General features: G+C 40.1%; 2 protein-coding genes across 3 annotated transcripts; one reads left to right on the top strand and one right to left on the bottom strand.

Moving 5' to 3' along the window:
• The first annotated feature begins 293 nt into the window (after positions 1 to 293).
• ccn4a (cellular communication network factor 4a) lies at positions 294 to 7,192 on the top strand. Its single transcript, XM_020631666.3, has 5 exons — positions 294 to 602; positions 3,143 to 3,431; positions 4,187 to 4,441; positions 6,149 to 6,342; positions 6,441 to 7,192. Exons 1-5 carry the CDS (start codon positions 555 to 557, stop codon positions 6,738 to 6,740), a joined length of 1,086 nt encoding a protein of 361 aa, XP_020487322.1. The 5' UTR covers positions 294 to 554; the 3' UTR covers positions 6,741 to 7,192.
• Positions 7,190 to 20,535, bottom strand: ndrg1a (N-myc downstream regulated 1a). Of its 2 annotated transcripts, XM_020631665.3 has the most exons (16): positions 20,377 to 20,535; positions 16,663 to 16,736; positions 16,110 to 16,145; positions 13,631 to 13,736; positions 12,737 to 12,857; positions 12,373 to 12,435; positions 12,212 to 12,272; positions 11,392 to 11,478; positions 11,183 to 11,239; positions 10,957 to 11,060; positions 10,738 to 10,794; positions 10,581 to 10,632; positions 9,828 to 9,875; positions 9,360 to 9,395; positions 9,009 to 9,060; positions 7,190 to 8,648 (listed from the first exon to the last, which is right to left on the bottom strand). In XM_020631665.3, exons 2-16 carry the CDS (start codon positions 16,717 to 16,719, stop codon positions 8,419 to 8,421), a joined length of 1,167 nt encoding a protein of 388 aa, XP_020487321.1. In that variant the 5' UTR covers positions 16,720 to 16,736; positions 20,377 to 20,535; the 3' UTR covers positions 7,190 to 8,418. The 2 variants fall into 2 exon arrangements, with proteins under 2 accessions (XP_020487321.1, XP_065803952.1); XM_065947880.1 differs by lacking the exons at positions 16,110 to 16,145; positions 16,663 to 16,736; positions 20,377 to 20,535 and adding an exon at positions 14,264 to 14,421.
• Positions 20,536 to 21,288: the final 753 nt, after the last annotated feature.

Here is a 21,288-nt window from a genome sequence, read left to right as displayed (position 1 = left end):
TGTATCTGTTTAAATCAAGATGTAGTGATTAGCCTACAATAATCCACTCCTTGGACGCCTGATTTTTGCCTTTTTCTTACATTTTTACATGTGTGGACTGTATCACTTTCACTCAAATGCATATGAGTGCATGTGCTTACTGTTTTAAGATACAAAATACAATATAATCTTGACTTAAACGACAGTCAGTCACGTGTCACAGGGACCTCTTCGTGGCCTTGAATGTCTCCGGGTTTGCAGACACGCCCCAGCCACCGGGGCTCTCCGGGGAGGAGAAGGAGGAGGATCGGGTGAAAGTGGAGCAAAAGGAAAGAGAAAGAACCGTCCCCTCGCACACTCAGAAGTATGCGGGGCTCGTCCTTACAGACCTTACGTCAGTCGGGACTCTTTAACAGGCTGTCAGCCGCGGTCCGGACCCAGACAGAGGTGGTGGAGGAGATCAAGATGACAGAAAGGGCACGAGGAGGATGTAACACACCTGCGGGGAGCTGCGTGGCGAGCGTTTAACGCGGGACTCATTCCGGATTCAATGCATTTGCACTTTCACACCAGTGATGAGTTGGCTCCTGTTGTGGATTCTCACTGCCGCCGGGATTCAACAGGTGGGACGGAGGATTGATTTGACTTTGAATGCAGCAAAAATCAAAGCGCAAGCTGTAGCTCACTTTCAGGAAGGAGAGCAACAGTGACAGTGAAAGTATTTATGTGTCCTGTTATTTGTAAATGGCTAAAGTTGCTATAAACGTCATATGGGGATTAGAAGAACTTTCCAGAATGCTTTTGGATTATTTGTATTTTCCCTTTGACTAGGCTATAGGATATATAATTGTTATTATACAGTAGGCCTAGACCTAGGATTTTACTTTGCCCCAACTCTTGCTTTAATAACTTTTTTTTTTCTCCTAGATATACTTTGTAATGGCCCCCAGATTATGATTCCCTGATTCAATAGTCTTTTTCTTCCTGTTGTCGTATTATACGATTTCCATTGTTACTGTACGGTTAGAGAAACTGGCCTGAACCCCATCATCCTCTCTTAAAGTCTCAGACAGAAGTCTTTTTTGTCATTAATCATCCCTCAGCGTGAGATGCTGGCAGCCGCATCACTTCAGCATCACTTTCAACCTTTTGTTGCATTTTAGTGCCACCTAGCGGCCCTCTAAGACATAGCTTTTATGAACAGCTTCAATAATGTTTTTCAACAGAGTATCATCTATTTCCAATGTTTCCTTGCCCTGTCTATCGGTGTGTGGATTAGCTTTTGGAAATTTGATGCCTGTGTGGGGAAAAAAATGGTTATGGTAAAATTGATTGTATAGTTTATTACAAAATAAGTAAATAAACAGTTATAGCCTACATTCCCCCCTCTTAAGTTATTTAACAAGTTGTAAGGTAATTAATGTTATAAATGTTAAAACATACTAAAACAATGCCTCTGAATGGTGTCGATATGTGATATTGATATTATAATCATTTTTAAAACACAATGTAATGCTATGCACCATATCACAAACATAGCCTTAATTGTTTGAACATGTTATATACTTATTTATAGCTGCATTAGTTAAACAACACTTGCTTTTGGAGGGACATTTCTGAGAAAGTGTGTTATTGTATTTTATTTTTATTAACCCTCACCAAAAAATGACATGTAGCTGCAGGTAATGCAGGAAATGAAGTTATTGCACCGATGTGTCACAAAATATCTGAGGGTCCTGCTCTTCTTGTAGTCTTGCTCAAGGTAGGTCCCCTCTGTTTCTGTAATCCATTGAGTGCTCTGCTATTCCCTCACGATGATGAAATCCTTTCAAAATAAAATCCTGCTGAATTTGACCAGCATTATGTTCTTCTCTGTAAATTAGCCCGATATAGCTGTGTGCTAAACTAACTGGAGAATGGCTCAGTTCATCTACTTTATCTCTAAACACTGCGGTAGCTATTAATACAGCCTTAAAGCCACTGAAGTGCAGAGAAATAACTCAAGGGTACATACGGCTTGAATAAGATGATTAAGCATGTTTCCTCTCAATTAAATACAGATGAAGTGTGTATGTGTTTTACGTGTAGCCCTCTGTTGTTTGTAACATAGTGTTTTGATTTCTGAGTTTACAGACAGATGTGAACATTTAATAATGCCTTCCTTTTAACAGTCTGGTATTTATGAGGGACATTAAGTCTTTATACAGCTTTATTTTGTCTTTTTCATGAGCCTTCATGATTTCATCTTTATTTAATTTGAGATAAATAGAAATGTACATTTTGTTTAAAACTATTTGGGATACGTAGCTTTCCAATAGGATTTGTTGCAGACAAAAAAAACATCTAATTTTAATGCCTCCCACATTGAATAACAACAATCATCTTCTGGAAATGTCTCAGGAACATTCCGCTCTCAAAACAAGCAAAAATTAATTCCAAATATAAAAAGGGGTATTTGTTGTCAGAAAAATGTCCTCTGTTGGGACTCGTGCATCTTCTGTCCAAAACTAACTTCCGAGTGCTCGGCTGTTAATGTGGCTCATGTGGCCTGTTTCAGTGAGAACATCTGCTTTGACAAAGTGTCGAGTTTTTTTACAGAGCAGCTTGTGAGAGTCAAACACAGAGAGAGGGAGGGAGGTGATGATTAACTTTCATTGGCAGGATTTTGTAACTGTTCAGCACAGTCAGTTATGTTCAGATTATAAACATGATGATGGAACACTTTCAGAGTGTTCAACACATACAAGATGTTATTGATTTAATAGGATTAACTCACCGGGTGTTTCATTCTTTTATACTCTGTGTTTAATTTATTGCACAGCAGGACTGGATGTTTGCTCCTGCCGTGTATTTTACCCAGGCAAGCATAGAAGAGGTTTGTCACACCAGGTTTGCAAAGAATGCTGGATATGAAATAATTCAGGATTAGGGTAAAAAGAAGAACAACAGCAACATTGCCTCACTTCAGGGGCTCAAATATCTTTCATTTCATAAAAGTTGGCTAAAGCCTAAAGCCTCTGAATTTGTGACTTGTGTTGTATTGTCAATGTAGTAAAGGTTCCAAAAGTTGAGTAAAAAAAAAAAAAGCTACAAATGTGATGCACTAAACAGCTTAGGGGTTTTATTTAGCTTTAATTTGTCCTGCATTTCTTCCTTTCCTCAGGCCTACTCCCAGAATTCCACTGCCATGCCACCCACCACAGCAGTCACTACCCAAGTTGCCGACCTCTTCAACCGGACGCAGTACTGCAAGTGGCCCTGCGAGTGTCCTGAGGTCACCCCAGCCTGTCCGCCGGGCATCAGCCTCCTCATGGACGGCTGCGACTGTTGTAAGGCCTGCGCCCGGCAGGTGGGGGAGGTGTGCAACGAGGCTGACACCTGTGACTACCACAAGGGACTGTACTGTGACTACAGCTCGGACAAGCCTAGGTACGAAAAAGGAGTGTGTGCATGTAAGTGTCACTCTACTGAAACAAACAACAGCTTTCATACATCAGGGACATGTTTTTATTTGTTTCTTTATCTTCATAGTCGGCATCATTGCACCACTGTTCAGTTAAAGCAACACACCACAGTGACATGGACCAGAACAGAACAGTGTACAGTGCTTCCTAATTAACACATTTTTTGACATAAAAAGCCTGAATTCAACTTATTTGTGGGTAATAATATCAAACTTCTAGTGGACAGATAATAAGTTATATTCTGATAAAGTCTTACATACCATAGATACAGGGGACATTTTAGCACAACATTGTCCCTTCATGCAGTTTCAAAAATCACACATGTTACACAACAGACAGTATTTGTTTTAAAATTCAAAATGTATTTACAAATACAAATGTAAAAAGGTTTGATTTATTGCATTATTAGATTTGGTGCAAGCTTCTGCACTTGTTTATCCAACTGATATATGCAGTTGAGACTTCTCCTTTTTGGTAGTTATAAAGTCAAAAGCCAGAATAAGTATTACAAATTCTGGTTTGTTTAAAATTCTTTAAAATGTGAAAAAGTACAAGTTCGGGGACAAAACTTATACTGTACAATGCACTGTGTTAAACCTGTTTTTGTCATTCACAGCGTTCTTCTTGTTTTCTGGTTCAGTCAAGTTGATCCCTAGGAAACCCATTACTATCATTTCTAAGTGTTTGCAGTTTTCCTTGCAGATCTCTATAACATGTGCCCTCTTGTCGTTCCCCTCTGTCAGATATGGTGGGAACCGGCTGCGAGCATGATGGGGTGATTTATCGTAATGGGCAGAGCTTCAGTCCCAGCTGTAAATATCAATGTGTGTGTGTGAACGGTGCCATCGGCTGTGTCCCTCTGTGCACAGAGTCCCAGCCTCCGCGGGTGTGGTGCCAAAACCCGCGCAGGGTCAAAGTCCGAGGGCAGTGTTGTGAGCAATGGATCTGTGATGAATCCAAAAGAGGGCGTAAGACAGCGCCGCGGCACGCAGTAGAGGGTAAGATGTTTTGCATGTAATGTATATACATTATATATTATTTTGCTTTTAGAGGATGCATTTTTTCAATTTCCCAATAGCACTAACAAATCCCCTTATTTCCTCCCAACCCTGGTTAAGTCTGAGAACATCAGGAAAGCCAAATCAAAGGGAATGCATGAAGTATTGAAAGAGCAAAACATGTTAGTTTTTAATAAACTAGGACATATTTCTGAGAAAGCCTAGTCTTTAGCCAGTTTTTCCAAATACCGTTGAAATTAATATTACAGCAAATGGCGTTTGTCTAGATTGATCAATCACACAGCAACTATCAGCAAGCTCTTATTTCACTTGTTTTGCAATAAATGGAAACCTAACCTTAAATGTATGAAATACAAAGCAGCTGTTCATGAAGTCACACAAAGTTCAAAAACTGTAAGAACATGCTTTGCTTGGAAAACATCCAGATCCAGTTAAGTTGTCAAACAAGTTGTGATGTTGGGGCTAAGACAAGGATCAAATTGAAAATAAATATATTAGTTACTGCTAATTACTGTTTACCAATATATACAGCTTTTCAAACTGTCACACTTGATGTAGTGCTGTTATACTTAATATTAGCAGCTGCATTTATCTTCTTACTATTCCCTCTGTCAGAATCACAGATGTGCTAATATTCAGTATAGCAGCACTCCCTCTTGTATGGTATTCTTTAGTTGTCTTCATGAATAAATTCAGATGAACAAATTATTTTGAACAGTTGACCACATTGTACATGTAAAGAAATGTTTTAAGAGTCCAGTGAATGAAAAGTCTTTACATTAATACCCTCCAAGGTCAAGTTTTACTTTATTTATATCCTATCAGAAAAAAGGGCGAGTTTACAATTCTGTATTTTGTAGTAGAAAGAACTCATGAATAGTTTTCAAATGTGGTTGGTTAGGATTTGACCTAAGTAGACTGCTGCTGTTGCAACTGTGTGTGGATTTGGCAATCAGAAGTCTGGAGATGTGAGAGGACAGCTTGTAGTTCTGGAGGATCATGAGGTTTGGGGTGTGTGTGTGTGTGTGTGTGTGTGTGTGTGTGTGTGTGTGTGTGTGTGTGTGTGTGTGTGTGTGTGTGTGTGTGTGTGTGTGTGTGTGTGTGTGTGTGTGTGTGTGTGTGTGTGTGTGTGTGTGTGTGTGTGTGTGTGTGCAGGGACAGACCGATCCTTTTCTTGTGGAATTCCTCACACTGTTTCTGGTTTATGTCCAGTTTCCGTTCCTTTAGTGCAGCAGTGTTGAAAAGGGAAAAGTGGGAAAGAAGATCTCTCTGTGTTGTGTAATGGTGCTAATCAGTTCCAGATTACAGCTCAAACACAATTTAAAGATTAAGATTACACACAGAGACTTTGCATGTATACGTTTGTAGGAAATGTCCCCAGCTGGTCCCCAATTAAAATGTTAAAAAGGGCATAGAGGACATTGATCGCATTATTATCATTAATTGGATTAATTTACCTTGTCCTAAAAGGAAATGTTATAAAACAGTGTCGGTTAAGGGTACACTTTCTTCCTTTACTAAAAGGAGTTATAGCATAAGGAGTGGTTGTGTAGATATAAGCCTTATAAGGTTTCTATTTTTAATTGTCAGTTAACTTTCTGCATTAGTTCTATTTTTGAATTAAATCTATATTGTATCAGTTGGATTAACGTTATCTATTGACCTCCCACCTCTGTGTTGATCCAGCTCCCCCAGCTGAAACCAGGAGCTGGCACAAGAACTGCATTACCCAGACTACCTCATGGAGCCCCTGTTCAAAGACGTGTGGCCGTGGTCTGTCCATGAGGATCTCTAACGCCAATGACCAATGTGAGCTCATCAAAGAGTCTCGCCTCTGCAACCTACGGCCCTGTGAGGTTGACATCACCAAACACATTAAGGTAAGCATTCCATTTAATCATCAAAAAAAAAACATACTACCTCTTAAATTAAAAATATTCACAGGATTTACATTCTTCTTTCTACTTTCCTCCATCAGCCGGGGAAAAAATGTCTAAACATCTACAGGGAAGACCAGCCCTCAAACCTCACCATCTCTGGCTGCACCAGCAAGAAGCAGTACCGGCCCAAATACTGCGGCGTCTGCACCGATGAGCGCTGTTGCATCCCCTACAAGTCCAAAACCATCGACGTAGACTTTGAGTGTCCTAACGGGTCTGGGTTCACCTGGAAGATGTTGTGGGTCCAGGCCTGCTTCTGCAACCTCAGCTGCAAAAACCCCAACGACATCTTTGCAGAGCTGGAGAGTTACTATGGTTACCCAGAAGTCATGAACTAACAGGTGTCAGTCATGCTCTCTGCCTTCGGGAGCATCCACACCAAACCTGACCTATTTGTGCTTTGCAGTGTTTTGTATTTGTGTTGTGTGTGTTGAAGTATAAGGGATTTTCTTATTGTCTTTTTTTTTTCCTATTGGAAAATGTGTAAATATACTAAATTGCTAAATATTTTAAGAACTGTTTTGCACAAAAAATGTAAGAGTGTGAAATATTGAAGGCTTAACTTATTTATGGAGCTTTTTGATTTGTAATAATATTTCTGCCAAACATTGTCTGTCTTTAACATACAGGTAGATGCTTATTCTTTCTGTATATATTTTACTTTAAATGCCATCATTTGTTCTTATTTGTATGTTTTCAAAGGAAGAAATGGACCAAAATGCAAAAGACAAAGGCTTATTTTATGCCCACGTGTTTAAATATGCAATAAAGACACGATGAGGGAAGATCAGTTACAAGTTTTTTTTTATTATTTTTATAATAAATACAAACTGTTATGTCATTGTAATGCTTTTCTACAGCATTACACTGTTTTGAATAGCATCTTTACAAAGCAGCTGTTCTTTAAAGTAAAGCGTTGCTGTAGTGCAAGTACAATACAGGAGCAGAAGGTGTAAGGTAAGTTCTACAGCTAGCCTCATGTTAACATGTGGAGCCATCACATCGCTCACCCAAAGACCCACAACCACATCTACAGTGAACAAATCCATGGCACATCTTTGTTCCTATGAGCTTGATTGCATAGAAATCCTCATAAAAAAAGTTTTGTCTGAAGCCATGATCCATTAATAAAGCATAAGATATAAAAGATTTTGAATTTGTGATCCAGGCTGCGTTTTGATTTACAAACAAAGCACACAGTCTCATTGGAATGTAATAAAAAAGTTAACACCAGATTCCTGAAAAGACCGCAGACAGGAAACTGTTAAAATTACAGGGAATGTTTTGGATAACAGACATTTGTAAAAAATACAAGTTTATTTGCTGTGTATGAATGACACACATGAAGTCTGTCCCTTCATTTTCAAAGTTACAAGGCAAACTGCCAGTTTTATTTATCTAAGTGCCTCCCCATCCTCTCCACATCTACAAATCTGCTCCTAAGCACAAACAACAAAACCTCAAACATGGAAAAGGGAAGAGTAAATGATCAAAAAAAATTACAGTAAGAACAGAAAACAGTCATTTACAGTCAGGTACGTTTTGAGAAAGCTGTGTCAATGTGGTCAAAATGGATGAAAACAGGATGAGGGAACACAGAAATGGAAATTAATTTTTTTTTTTTTTTTTTTTTTGAAGTACGGTATATGAGATTATGAGAGATAGCCACAGCTTTCTCTGACATTCTCTGCTTCTGTGTTCCCAGACGCTGCGTTGCCCCTAACTACATACTCGTCTGACCAAGGAGCTCAGTGGCAACATTTCCTATCAGAGATGTGTTTGAGTCCCTTAGAAAGACAAATGGGGCGTTTCAGCTGCACTACAAAGTCTGCAGGTGAGTGTCCACATGCATTTTTACAATCCCAGGTTTGCTATTTTTAGTGCCCCCTCTACATCGGTGAGTGTGTGTGCATAGGAACGTGTGTGTCTGTGTGTCAGTTAGAGGCAGCGCAGCACAAACCGAAAGGGACCTGGACAGGGGTTTTTTTCGGGACGTCTGGAGATTTGAGGTTTCACTTAGCAGGACACTTCGGTGGACTTGGGCACGGCTTGGTCCACGTTGCTATTGCCCGAGCCATCCATGGAGCCTTCTGTGTGGGAGCGAGCGCGCTGGTTGTCGGCTGTGTGGCTGCGGCTGCGCCTGCCCTCGTTGGTGTGTGAGCGCGAGCGGTTGCCATCGAAGGAGGTGACGCTGGAGCCTGAGGCGGTGCGGGAGCGGACCAGGCGGGTCATGCTGGCTGAGGGCACTGAGGGGAGAGGAGGAAGAGGATTTAGTTAAAACACACGGAGATGAATTAGTAATGTTATAACACCTTCAAGTTCCTGTGTGAAACTTTGTGTGATGATGTTAGCTGCTCTCGTCCTGTGAGTATGTAGTGCGCACGAGTCATTTATCAACGACTACTGAAAGGAACTTGAGGCCAAACTTCTTTATTTCACCACAAGGTGGCAGAAAACTCTTTTTTTTAAAACAATAAACACTCATCAAACTAGAATTTTTTAAGGACAATTATTTCTAAAAATTGCCATATTTTCAATATGTCACCACAACGTTCCTGTTAAGTGCGTGCTTTCAATGTGAAATGCTGCATGTCTTGAGTACTTACTGTATCCCATGCCCTGGATGAAGTACTTGAAAGCTTCTGTCAGTTTTGCAGGCTGCAGAGAAGAAAGACAAAAAAGAAGGTGATAATCAGTCCTCCTGTCACTAATTATCACACTTGTTTACATAACACTGACAGACTCGATTGGTCATCCTGCAGATTATTGCTCAGGCTCTGAGGTATGACAGCTGCTGTGAGCAGGTGCTGCACGAGGCAGAGGATTACAACCTGACAACTACGGTTCATGTCTGCTATTTGCTAATGCTCTTAAGTGCAACCGTCTTATGGCATCCACCCGATTACCCAGGTGTCGAGATTTTTCTGTTTCTGTCACACAAACACAGATGTACACACCTGGTCAATCTGGGGCATGCCTCCACAGTCAGCCATCTGGAAAGAGCAGAAGAAAAAACACCATTAGTGTTTAGCATGGTAGTGCTTATACATTTACTGGAGACGCGCCATTAAACTTAACACATCCCATTTGAACACCTGGTCCCTGCAACCTTCAATTAGTGTTCCTCCGGATCTTGAACATTTAGCCCCCAATGAATGACGCCCTTTTTAGCACTAAAAGCGACTTGTTTTCAGTTGTGGATCATAAACGGTTGCCACAGGTAAAATAAGAAAGTAGGTCAGCTGCAGCAGATTGCAGAGGTAGCATGCGTACGCACGGACACATTCAGCTTTTCAAACAGCTGGTTAATATGTCACCAGGTAATTGCTGACTCACTGGAATCTTATCAGCAGATATCTTTCCATGAAGGCTATTATAATCAGTATGAGGATATTGGGCAGCGGTGGAGAGCAACAGGCCTTTACCTTCAGGAGGGTGGTCTTTGTTGGGTCCAGCTTGGTGTTGCACTCAACCTGTGGGTACACATGAGAATTTTCAGCAAAGAAATTGTACATTGAAACTTATATTATTGATTCAAACTGGACTCACATTTATTTTTCAGCCTTATGCAACTTCAAACACTAACTTTCCAAGAGTTTCAGATCTAAAGAAAACTAATTGTAAGAAGGGATAGATAGGGGATGGGAGGTTATTTGTCCTTTTTGCTGGACATCCTCTTAATGCCATTATTTCTTAAAATAGATTATTCATTGTACATTTTTTTATTAAACATTATTCTCTTTGTTTCTGTTTTTGATGTTCATTTTTTGGAGGCTGAATTGTAAGTTAGCTATAACTAAAATGTATTTCAAATATCTAACCGTATTATCAAATTGAATTCAAAAATATATATTGTTTACTGAATAGCTTATCAATCCTGGCTATGGCTTATAAGGCTAACACACTGTAACAGATTTGCTGGGGGATTTGCAGCACCTCTCTGATCTAATGGCAGTCGCATATTAAACCTTTTCTACATCACTTGTTCTTGCGTCAGTCATGTTCAACAGTTGTCCTTAAGCGCTTAAATCTTGCGTCTCTTTTTGGCTTAAATGGTTGACTGTAGTTAATGGGAAACATGTTAAGTACATGTTAGCCCGGTAGAGAAGGGAAGTGTTATGATTAGCATTAAAGGCTTGTTTACTATGTCTGTGTGTGAATACTGCGTCTGAACTCACCACAGCCTCCACAGCAGGAGAATTGTCGCCAACCACCAGCAGAGATGGGCACCTGGATAAGAGAAACACTAAATTACAAAGCAGCCTGACATATAAGTATATCACATTTTATATTAAGAGTTTTGTTGATATTTCATTGTTGCTAATGACAACTTACTTGAGGGTTCTGACATTACTTCCAGGGACCGGCCTCTCAATTTCCAGATCCCTTCGACTGCAGAAAGAGAAATGTTATGAACAATTTTAAACAGATTCAGATTTTTTTTATTACATTGTAAAGATTGTAAAACCAGTGGCATGTTTGGTTGTACATTAAGTAGTGAATTTAGCCCTAAAGACTCTTACATGTAAAAGAAAATGTTGACCAAATGTTTACCTTTCGTAGGCCTTGACGAAGAGATGCAGGTTAAATTGGTTCATGTCGTTGAGGATGTGATGGCGGAATGTTCCGATCAGGTCTGGATTGTTGTGGATCTCCTCCTGTGGTAACCAAAAACAAAATCTGTGTAACTCATTGAGCACTAAACACCAATAAAAGCTAGTTTAGCAACATGCTAAACGTGCACTACCAGTGAGAAAAGAAAGATAATTTGAATCTGCACCTTTCCAAAGAGGTGGCTGATGAGCATGTCCGGCATGGCATGAGTCCATCCGCTGATCTGGAAAGAGATGTACAAAAAAAAATGTTTAACTTTAGTCTGTTAGTTAGATCTGCCACAGTTCTAAGTTTGCTTCTGGTCAAGTGACTGCCTATGTTTAAAGGGTACATTTGTGAAACTGTGTATTTTCAAACCATTAATGTGTGTGTTACCTTGTGTGCAGCCCAGTCCATCCATCCCTCAGCACACGGGTTGATGTTGATGAGCAAGAGTCCCTCAACCATGTTCGGGTAGTCCAGCTAAACACACAAATCAAGAACATTTTAAAGCACAATGCCACTTTTAGAATAATAAGCAAATATCTTTACTGATTTTGTCCTGTTTATGTTAAATTAATGAAACAAAAAACTTTCTTTAAACAGCCAGATGTATCACTTATAGAAAATCGTTTCAGTGGAGATTTTTTTTTTTTAAAAAGGCTGTTTTAGCAGCATTCAGATGTGATCTCTACATCTGACACCTTCCCCGCGGCAACATTTTCGGGAATTATTTATTATTATTATTATTAGTCAGCTAAAAACTACTCACTGTAGTTTTAATGTTAATGAAGATGATTTTTTTCCCATTCAAGTCCTGTAGGAATCTGATTTTCTGTCATATTCTGTGTTACCTGTATGTAACATATTGTTATTTATGCTTACAAAGGCTCTAGGAAACATGTCTTAATTCACATAGTTTTCCTTGTCAAATGTTTTTTATTCGTTAAACTATAGAGAGAGCTGCAGCGAGGAGTTAAAAGTTGTATCTCTGTCAGCCTTGTGTCAATAGTGTGAGACATCCTACAGCGCACAGTGTTAGTGTTGAGCTGATCTGGAACATTCCTGAGACTTTTTGTGGCTCAGCAGGCTCGAGCAATAAGCTGCGTTTCATTGCCAAAATCAGCAATAAGAAGAAACACTTCTGGTAATCCTTAAATGATTAAAACTCTCATAATTATTAATCCTGAGTGAGAGGAAAGGAGGGGAGACTCACGGCAAATCTGGTCAGAATGTAGGCCCCGGCTCCAATGCCCATTCCAATAACACTCTTCAGCCTGTGGTCGGAAATAAATAACGACTGTTAGAACAACAGGTTAGAAAATATCTTTGATTTAAGTGTGTAAAAGTCAGAGTAAAAACTGCAGCTCAACTTACCCAAAGTGCTTCAACACAGATGGGAGGGTCTCTGAAACCTGGTCCATGGACGGGTACTCATATCTAGGAAACAAAGCACACGTTGTTCAAACTTTGATTTTACAATTTAATAACAAAGTGCAATATTTATTAGCTGGATTTATTGCTCCTTATTCACTATCTGTTTCCATATCATGATCAGTTAAAGAGTTCAGCCATCAAAGCACAGAGATTAGGCTGAAGGAGATAAAGACAGCACACTTGTCCAATTAGGTCACCTTAAGAACATCCGCACTGATCTACCTGTCCAGTCAATGGTCACAGACAGCCTGACATACATTTAAGTGTGTTTGTGTGTGTGGGTGTTTGTGCATGTCTGGCTCACCCAGTGGAAAAGGTGTTGGCTCCCTCATGCTGCCCGGGAGCATCAACGTGACACACGGCAAAATGCTGCATGATCTCGGACATGTCCTCATGGTTGAAGAGCGTGTTCCAGCAGGTTTTGTCTGGCAAAGGAAGGTGGAGGTGGATAAGGGATTCTTGGCAGATATTTAGGATTGACTTAAAGTAACCTGAGTGAGTCTCACAGGCTTTGTTTTTGTAGGTGCAGTGGGTCATCATTTAGCTCAGAAGACTTCTACTGCTGTAATTATCAACTATTTTTAAAAAGCAGGATTTAAAAAAGAATAAGTGAAAAGAGTAGAGCATTCACATTATCTATATCAGAGTTGTGAAACTAGTAATCAAAGGTCAGAAATGCATCTGTTCCCTTCTAGAGGAGATCTAAGTTGTTGTTTTAATAAATCAATTTGAACTCTGAACACCTTTTAATTCCGTTTGGCCCTCCTAAATCTCACTTGCTGTGACTTTCAATTCTTAACAGTAGCTCTAACTTATAACTGGGCTGAATAGCACACTAAAAAAGAATGATCTTCGAACAATCAATCAATGTTCTGATAAATGAACTGATGGCTTTGACAATAGCATGACTTCTTAGAAGAAACTGTTTTTTTCAGTTTTATTTAAATTCTGATCTAAAGTTGTTTCAATATATTATCAAAAGGTCTGATCAAACTCCTTGAAGACCAACAATACATAACTACTTCTTTAATGCAATATACTTACTTTTAAATGAATACAGTAAACTAGTGGACTTTATATAAAGTTCTCTTGGGGATATTTGTTAAGTGGCATGATACTATAATACAAAACACTTAACCCTCTAGCGACATCAGTAGATGTTTCACCAATGTAGAGCTAAATCATGAGGCAGGCTTACGGTTCAGTCCAACATCGTGGTAGGTGAGGATCACTGGTCTGTCACCCTTGGGCATGCCCTTCATTGTACAATGGATTCTTCCATGAGGAGTCTCCACGTCGTGCTCCTATCAAAGCAAAAACAAACCAAACTAAGTATCAAATGTGGGAAACTTTTTTGAACCAAAATTCTAAGTAAACATATTGATGAATTCTGTTTTTAAACTAAAGTAAGTATGTCACTTTGAAGCTATAACAAAAGACTGTTTCCAAAGACCTACATACATCTACTTAACATTGCAATTCAAAAACATTGCAATGTTGAGGAGTTGAGGAATTAACCAAAATGTTTCATTACTCCCTAATCCAATTGTAGAAATCCTCTTAATGCCATTCAAATTTTGACCTTTATTCATTCGATGTTTTTTTCTCCAAAAGAACTTAAAACAAGCCAAAGCACTTTAAGGATTGTCCACTTCTTAACATGTGCTCACAATTTCCTCCAATAAGAAACAAACTTTATGAATATGAAGCTTTAGCCTATCCAGTGTCTTCACCTGTTCGACAATCTTATGGCTAACAAGGAGAACAAACCAACAAATCCTCGGAAAATGTCTCAGACCAAATGTGCAAACAAAGTCTTCAGTCTACTCACGCTGACTTCAATCTCAGTAACAATCATTTCCACATCAGAATCCTCTAGAACCATGTTTGCAGGAGGTGAGTTTGACGCCGCTCGCCACTCAAAAAAGTGTTTAGGCAGTGGCTCCCTGAGCTATAAATCCAAATGTTGGTAAGCCTCAGAAATTGTTGAGCTCCGCTCGGAACGCTCAGTTTTATACCCCCACTGCTTACCAGTTGGCTTAAGCCCCTGGCCTCCCATGGTGCCTTGCAGGCTGGTCAAAACAAGCTAACTCTAGATGAAGCGATCCCTAAATTGGATCAGTCAATGTCAGACAGAGGGCCATTGGCAACTGAGTAGTCACCAATAGGAAAACAGGATGAATAAATGCGCTGCTATTATTATTCAGTAATATTGTGTTGTCCAAGGCTAAAGAGCAAAACAAAGTCAATTAAGCTGAAAAAAAATACAATCCAGGAAAAGTTTTATGAACTGATTTCTTTGACCTATAACCTATATAACCTGAAGTGAAACAGAAAGAATATGTATTTCTAATAAACTCTCGATAATAATGAAAATCATTTTTTATAATGGTTGTTTACAATTTAACTATAGGCCAGAATTTCACGAGTATAGTATTTTTTATGTGGAATATGTCCTGATGAGAGTACATTTCAAGTCAAATGAATATGAATTAACATACACTTCATGTTTCCAAAATATTCCCTCTATGTATATTTACACTGAATATGTATGATCATTGCTATGATAGTGTGCCTATGCTTCTATACAACCATTCATTTCAAAATCACTTTGAAAAAACTGTTTGAGTTCTGATTGAGTCAAAACAAGCAAACATCTGCTCAATGGTGGCCTAAAATTTGGGATTTTACATGTCAGATAGTTTTTAAACCAGTTCTGGCTGCAACTGGTTTGGACTATGGGAACGTCCAAGAGTGCTTCTAACCTATTGACTCGACGTTATGTAAACATAAACAACCAAGGATTCCTCTCACTATGTCCATCCTCTGCCTCGTAATCCTGCAGTCAGACATGTGTTGTGTATCTGTGTGTGTGTGTGTGTGTGTGTGTGTGTGTGCTGACTTGCACACGTCCTACTCCCAATGCCTGTCTATGCATGTATTCAACTCAAAGGTGGAAGAGCGATTTGTTTCAATTGTATCACCCTCATGCAATCCTATGGCTCTATTTGTTGTAAACTAAAGTGTAATAGAGATGTCTGACACTTATCCAGGATCCCTCAGGTCATCTTACTTGGCAGCGTGACACCAAATTAAGTCAGCAGAGCTTTAAGGGCATTTTTAGCTCTTTGATGAGACTGAGTCAACATGATGAAAGATCTGAACAGACGTCACACACTTTGACGTAGAGTGTTACGTTTGAGGAAAAGGTCAATGCATTTACTGAAAAATGGCTGAGATTATGAACTACATGTTGACACTGCACCTTTAAGACGATGGTGTGTACCTTTAAAAACTGGACTGCGAGAGACTGGATGCTGTCCAAGGTGCTGACAGGCCCCCAGACTCAGCAGCACCCTCATACCAACCAGGATGTGTTTGTTTATGTACAAGTGTGTGCACATTAGCTACGTAATCTACTCATTCTGTAGCGGACTGAGATACAGTAGAGGAGGTCCAATTTGATTTCAGTCCTAATAATATCAAAGCAATGAAAGCTAACCGTAACAACTGTGTTCATTTGAGTTATTTATTCTTATATACCACTAGATGGTATACGACTAAAAGACTTAAGAATAGGCTAACACGTCACATTACTCAATTAATTCATAACAAAGCTTTGTTTACAACTTTAAGACATTTTTCTAATTGTTTTATTTCTTTGTCTGTGAACATACCTTGACGACGAGCTGCTGCACGGCCTCTCTCAGACCCTACAAGGAAACAACAGAAAATATCAAACCAATGTAATTACAATGAAACATGCAATAATCTAATATCCTGATTATGTCATCCAGTGACTGAACATATTCTCCTATGTATATGACCTCGGTAGTAGGACTATAATGCTAGATAATAAGGACTAATGTTCAGTGATTTAGCAGCTTTCTTTGCAGAACTCTGTGTTACTGGGTGAGGCCAATACAACAAAGATTGCCCTTATAGGTTGTGCTGTACAGAAACCATCAATTTGTAGCGTTAGAGAATGTTAAAAAGATTGGAAAACACTTGTAATCTTTTGGCATGTAGTACACGTGTATGTTTATATGTCATCATGGTTCTTCTGTGCAAAACTCTCAATAAACTGTGAATGAACTTAATAACCGCACAAGCAGCTTGTCAGGAATAAATCCCACAGAGCTGAGCGATACAATATTTCAGCATGTCAAAGCATATCTGTTACAACTACTTCCAAACACTATTTGACTTGGATCAGACCAGGAAACATACCGGCAGTTCCTTATCGACCAGCAGGGGTTTGGACTCAATAACCTGGATGTCGTCCATTTCAAGAGCTGTAGATGCTGGAGGTCAGAGAGAACAGCAACGTTATTGCGTGACAGGACTTTTAAAATAAATCATGCTTGAAATGATATAACAGAAAATGTGCTATGGTGCTATTTGAAGTGAACAAGGATTTCATTTAAGGTGTGGCAGGGTTTGGCGAGCTATAGACAGACAGATAATAAAATGACAGATTGTTTGAGCTTTGGGGTGGGTGAGTGTCTTATCGACACAAAGTCCATCAAAAGAGACCTGAACTACAGACCTGAACACACTCCTGTACACACACCTAACTGTATAGGCACATGCACACACAGGGACTGGACCTGCTCTAACATGCGACCACATAATGGGGCCACACCTGAACCGCCTACAATAGAGACACTCTGAGAGAAAGTCTCACGAACTACCCGAGTTTATTATCGAAAATAAAAGCAGCCCCTCCCTGGTAACTGGGAGGGGAATTGGGATTGGGAATGTACATATTTTAAGAAAAGCAAACATGACTGAGAAGATACATGAGAAAGAAGAGAGGGAGAGAAACAGAGTGTAAAATGAGGCAGGGAGAATTAAAAAGAAGGGGGTGAGAAGACAAGCAAGGCGATCATGATCTTGTGTTTGAGGCTGCAGCTCTGCATGCAAATTCAATAAGCCAGTTTAGAGGGCTCTTTGTGCACTGGCACCGGTGGCTCCTGAGAGCCAGCCTTCACTGACCCAGACACAGGAAGCAACAGACACTCTGGTTCCCATCGATACAACCCAGCCTCTTTTCATGCCTCTGCTTGTTTTCTCCCTCTGTATTCTGTCTCTTTGCTCTGTTTGTCTTGGTTTCTGCTTGGTTGCAGACGCTGTGTTTACTCCTTCCAGACTTTATCCATCTGTTTGTGCACTATTTGTCTTTTTGTTTGTCTTAAAAAAAGCAACATCAACATCGACCTACAGGAATGAACTGTGGTTTTTGGAGCAAGGTGGTCTTTAAGAGGACGTGATTCATTACATTTCAAACTCCTACATGACGATCTTCCTGCAAAAAAAGAGAGAGAAAAAAAAACAAACGCCCTGGACCCACACTCAAACACACATGTACACACATTTTCCTCTGACTTGGAAGAACAGAGGCCGGACTGGAGCCAGCCGGACCTCACAATAGGACAGAGGAAGAGGAGTATCAAACAACAGGTTCATTTTTCTGCTGAGGCGTCCAAAAACATGGCCGCCATCACACTGCGGGAGCTTTGTCAAGAAGGGCAAGACATCAGCCCCCGCCGAGATTCCAGAGAAATGACAGAGAAGCTCACACATTCTTTAAAAATGAAGCAACTTTTCAGACAAGGAAGTGGGAAAAATTAGTTTATGCATCAACATGGTGGGGGAATCCGCTAAGCCTATTTTACAGTCTCTTTGCAAACACAGCTACAAAAAGCAGTTTATCAGCTTATTAGCTGATAAACAAGACTGCAGACTGTTCCTGTTGCCACCTGTTAGCCTGTTAGCATGCTGGCAGCAGAGGGGGAGCGCCTGGACGGGACAACTAGGTCACCTGCTGTTTACCCGATGTGTGCCTCCAACTGGTTGACCTGCTGAGCTAATGTTTCACCTGGCCAAGAGTATGGGGGGGAGGGGAGGAAGGGGGGGGGGGGGGGGGGTGTTTGATAGTTTAACCCCAGAAGATCACAATCCCACGCAAAGAGAGAAGAGAGCTGCTTTATTGACTTTTCTTGCAACCTGCTGCTAAACTATTTCTGCAGATGTAGAATCCTGTAAGATCAGCACGGGAAAAACATGCTAAATTCAAAATGTAAACAAAAGGTGAGGTGATGTTTTTGTGGTGCGTCTTTTTCTACAATTCTACAATTCACTTAGCAGATGCTTTTATCCAAAGCGACGTACATCAGAGAGTAAGAACAACACAAGCAAGGATCTAGAAAAAAGGGAACAATGTCAGTAAGTGCAAACGAGCAGTGTTATGTCTGATCGGACACACAGGTGCTGACAGGCATTGCACAGAGGTAAAGCACAACATTGACGGCTGATCTTGAGATCTCTAATCAGTATAGAAACCATCTTTTTCTCACAGGGATTTTCTGTTGCTGCTGCAGCAGGGGGCTTTCTTTAAACTGGCTGTGCTCCAAACTGGCTGGGTGTCATTGGCAACAGTCACATGTTGTCTTTAACCAAGTCAAACCAGTTCCTGTGCTTATTCCCTATTGAAACTGTGTGTGTGTGTGTTTGTGTGTGTTTGTGCGTGTGTGTGTGTCATGCTGTCAAGAATAAATCTAACTCACTGAAGCCCGGCAGAAGTGAGAATGTGTTATGCAATCATGGACAGGAAACAGAGGGAGTATGTGAAATGTGTGTTCTGAAATCAGAATACAAACTCTATACTTTGTAGTAAAATATGGCATGCACGAACACAGTAAGCAAAGCCTTAAGATGGCTATATTACGCTGCCAATACTCTGTTAAGAATAGACAAAAACACGTTTCTCATGATTAGGTTTTAGTGTTGCTTCCTAAACAGCAGATTCTTATGTTTCCACTCCACAGCCAGATAATTTGGTCTGAGCAATTAATGAAAAAACAACAACACAGGTCTACTTTTTTTCTGAAATAAATCCTGATATACAAAATGCTACTTTAAGCCGGAATATACAAGTTACAAAATATCCTGAGAGCTCAAACTCTTCCTGCTGAAAGAGAGAAAACATATGGACTGATTCGATTTGGGCAGTTGGTCTTAATTTTAAGGGAGAATCATGGCCTGGACATCCTTCCTGCATTGCCTTCATATAGTTTTAAATCCACAAGCGTCCATCTGCAGAAACAATGATTGCTTCCCTAATCTTTGGGAACTCACTTAATCTGTCAAATCCCTGGTTCTGAAATATCAGCGCAGCAGCAGGCCTGCTGTACTAAGCTGACAAAGACCTACATTTTGAGATTGTAAAAGATATCAAAATGAGGGTGCTGCAGTAAAGTGACTAATGGGAGCATCAGGGCGGTTTTGAGGGGATCAACACTGATAAACATCACTAGTTCAAGCAGCTGCTGCTGCTCATTGTATGAAGGATCCTCATGTATCACTTAATTTGATTAAACATTCGATAACAAAGCTGGAATACAGGGCATGTTGCAGTTTTAAAGCAAGCAATAGAGGACGTTTGAATCTTTTTACAATAAAGTTTTGTTTAAAATGGTTGAAAACACGTTCATGAAAGCTTCCTGTCTCGCCTGAGCTTGTGTGTGTACGTGAGTGCTTACAGCCTGTTACACGTGTGAAAGCATGTTGATAAGATCAGGTAACTCAACCTGTTTACATGCTACTACTATTATGAAATGTAATGAATACTCTCAAACACAATGACAGGCCCTGCAAAACAGCACCTGCACATGTAATAACGCAGGTTTATCGCCACTTTGTATGCACAACAATAGAATAAAAAAAACCATTCTGCAATCGACACGTTTTGATTTGTGAGTTGGGTCTTTTCTTATATTTGTGGTTGAAAAAAAAAAAAACCTGTCTCTCCATGCTGTATTGAAAAAGTGTTGTACAGCCAAACAGAACACCAACGTGTTCAGACAAATTGACTAAAACCTGAAAAGTACGCAACCAGTGTTTTATTAAACAATAAAGTTGGAAGTCAAAGCAGAAACCTACCTTTTGTTTTATTTCTGATTGTCTTGATATGAACACTCCCCAAAAAAGGTCCACAAAACTTTCTCTTTCTCTTTCTTTCCAAACAGCACTATTTGTAGCAGTGTCAGAAGCGTTGCTTTGTTTATAACGTGCGACGCAAGGCGGATGTATGAGGGAATTTTATAAAGGCTGCGGAGGGGTGTGTGTGTGTGTGGGGGGGGGGGGGGGGGGTGCGGCCCGGCCCACTTTCCCCACCGCTCTCTCTATTGGGCAACAGCAGCTGTGGCGGAGTGATAACACAGATCGACTCTTTCCAGAGGTTGCATGATGAGGATTGAGGAAGCTGATGACAGCTCCTCATGGGTTAAAGCAAGTATATACCAACCTGCTTCTTGACTTCCATGTCTTTTTTAAAGCACTTCAATGCTCTTTTAAGGATCACCTTTTACTTTCCTTTTCTATAGAACAGCGTAGTGCTTCGGCTGTGGTAGCTCTTTTTTGTCTGCTGACTAAACAATAAAGCTAGAAATAATGCGTATCAAACTTTGTAACAGCCCTTTGCATGGCTTCTAGTGTGACCCTTTGTGTGGTAATTACTTTAGTGTGACAGAACTCCTGCTCTACATTATGAAGTGATGGGTGTGGAGAGGAATCTTTGATAAGCTGTTTGACTTTCATTACTCATAGGCCTATCTATTGTAAACTATAATTCACCTTACATGAAAGTCCCATGCTGCCCACACAGTTGACTTTCTAAAGATGTGTGACTGTTTGCAGCCGATGGTCTAGGAATGCAGCCGGGCCCTCAACCTTGATTTGAGGCCAAGAGGAGATTAGTGTGTACAAAGGGAAGCCCTTCCCTCTCTTCGGATCACCCCGCTGTTCCTTGATAGCCCACTTCTATTGTCTTATCACAGTCAGCTTGTCCCAGAG

Source organism: Labrus bergylta, chromosome 19, assembly GCF_963930695.1.
Source record: "Labrus bergylta chromosome 19, fLabBer1.1, whole genome shotgun sequence".
NCBI classification, from domain to species: domain Eukaryota; kingdom Metazoa; phylum Chordata; class Actinopteri; order Labriformes; family Labridae; genus Labrus; species Labrus bergylta.
The sequence above is the reverse complement of the archived record's forward strand: the minus strand, read 5'-3'. Positions and strand labels throughout refer to the sequence as shown.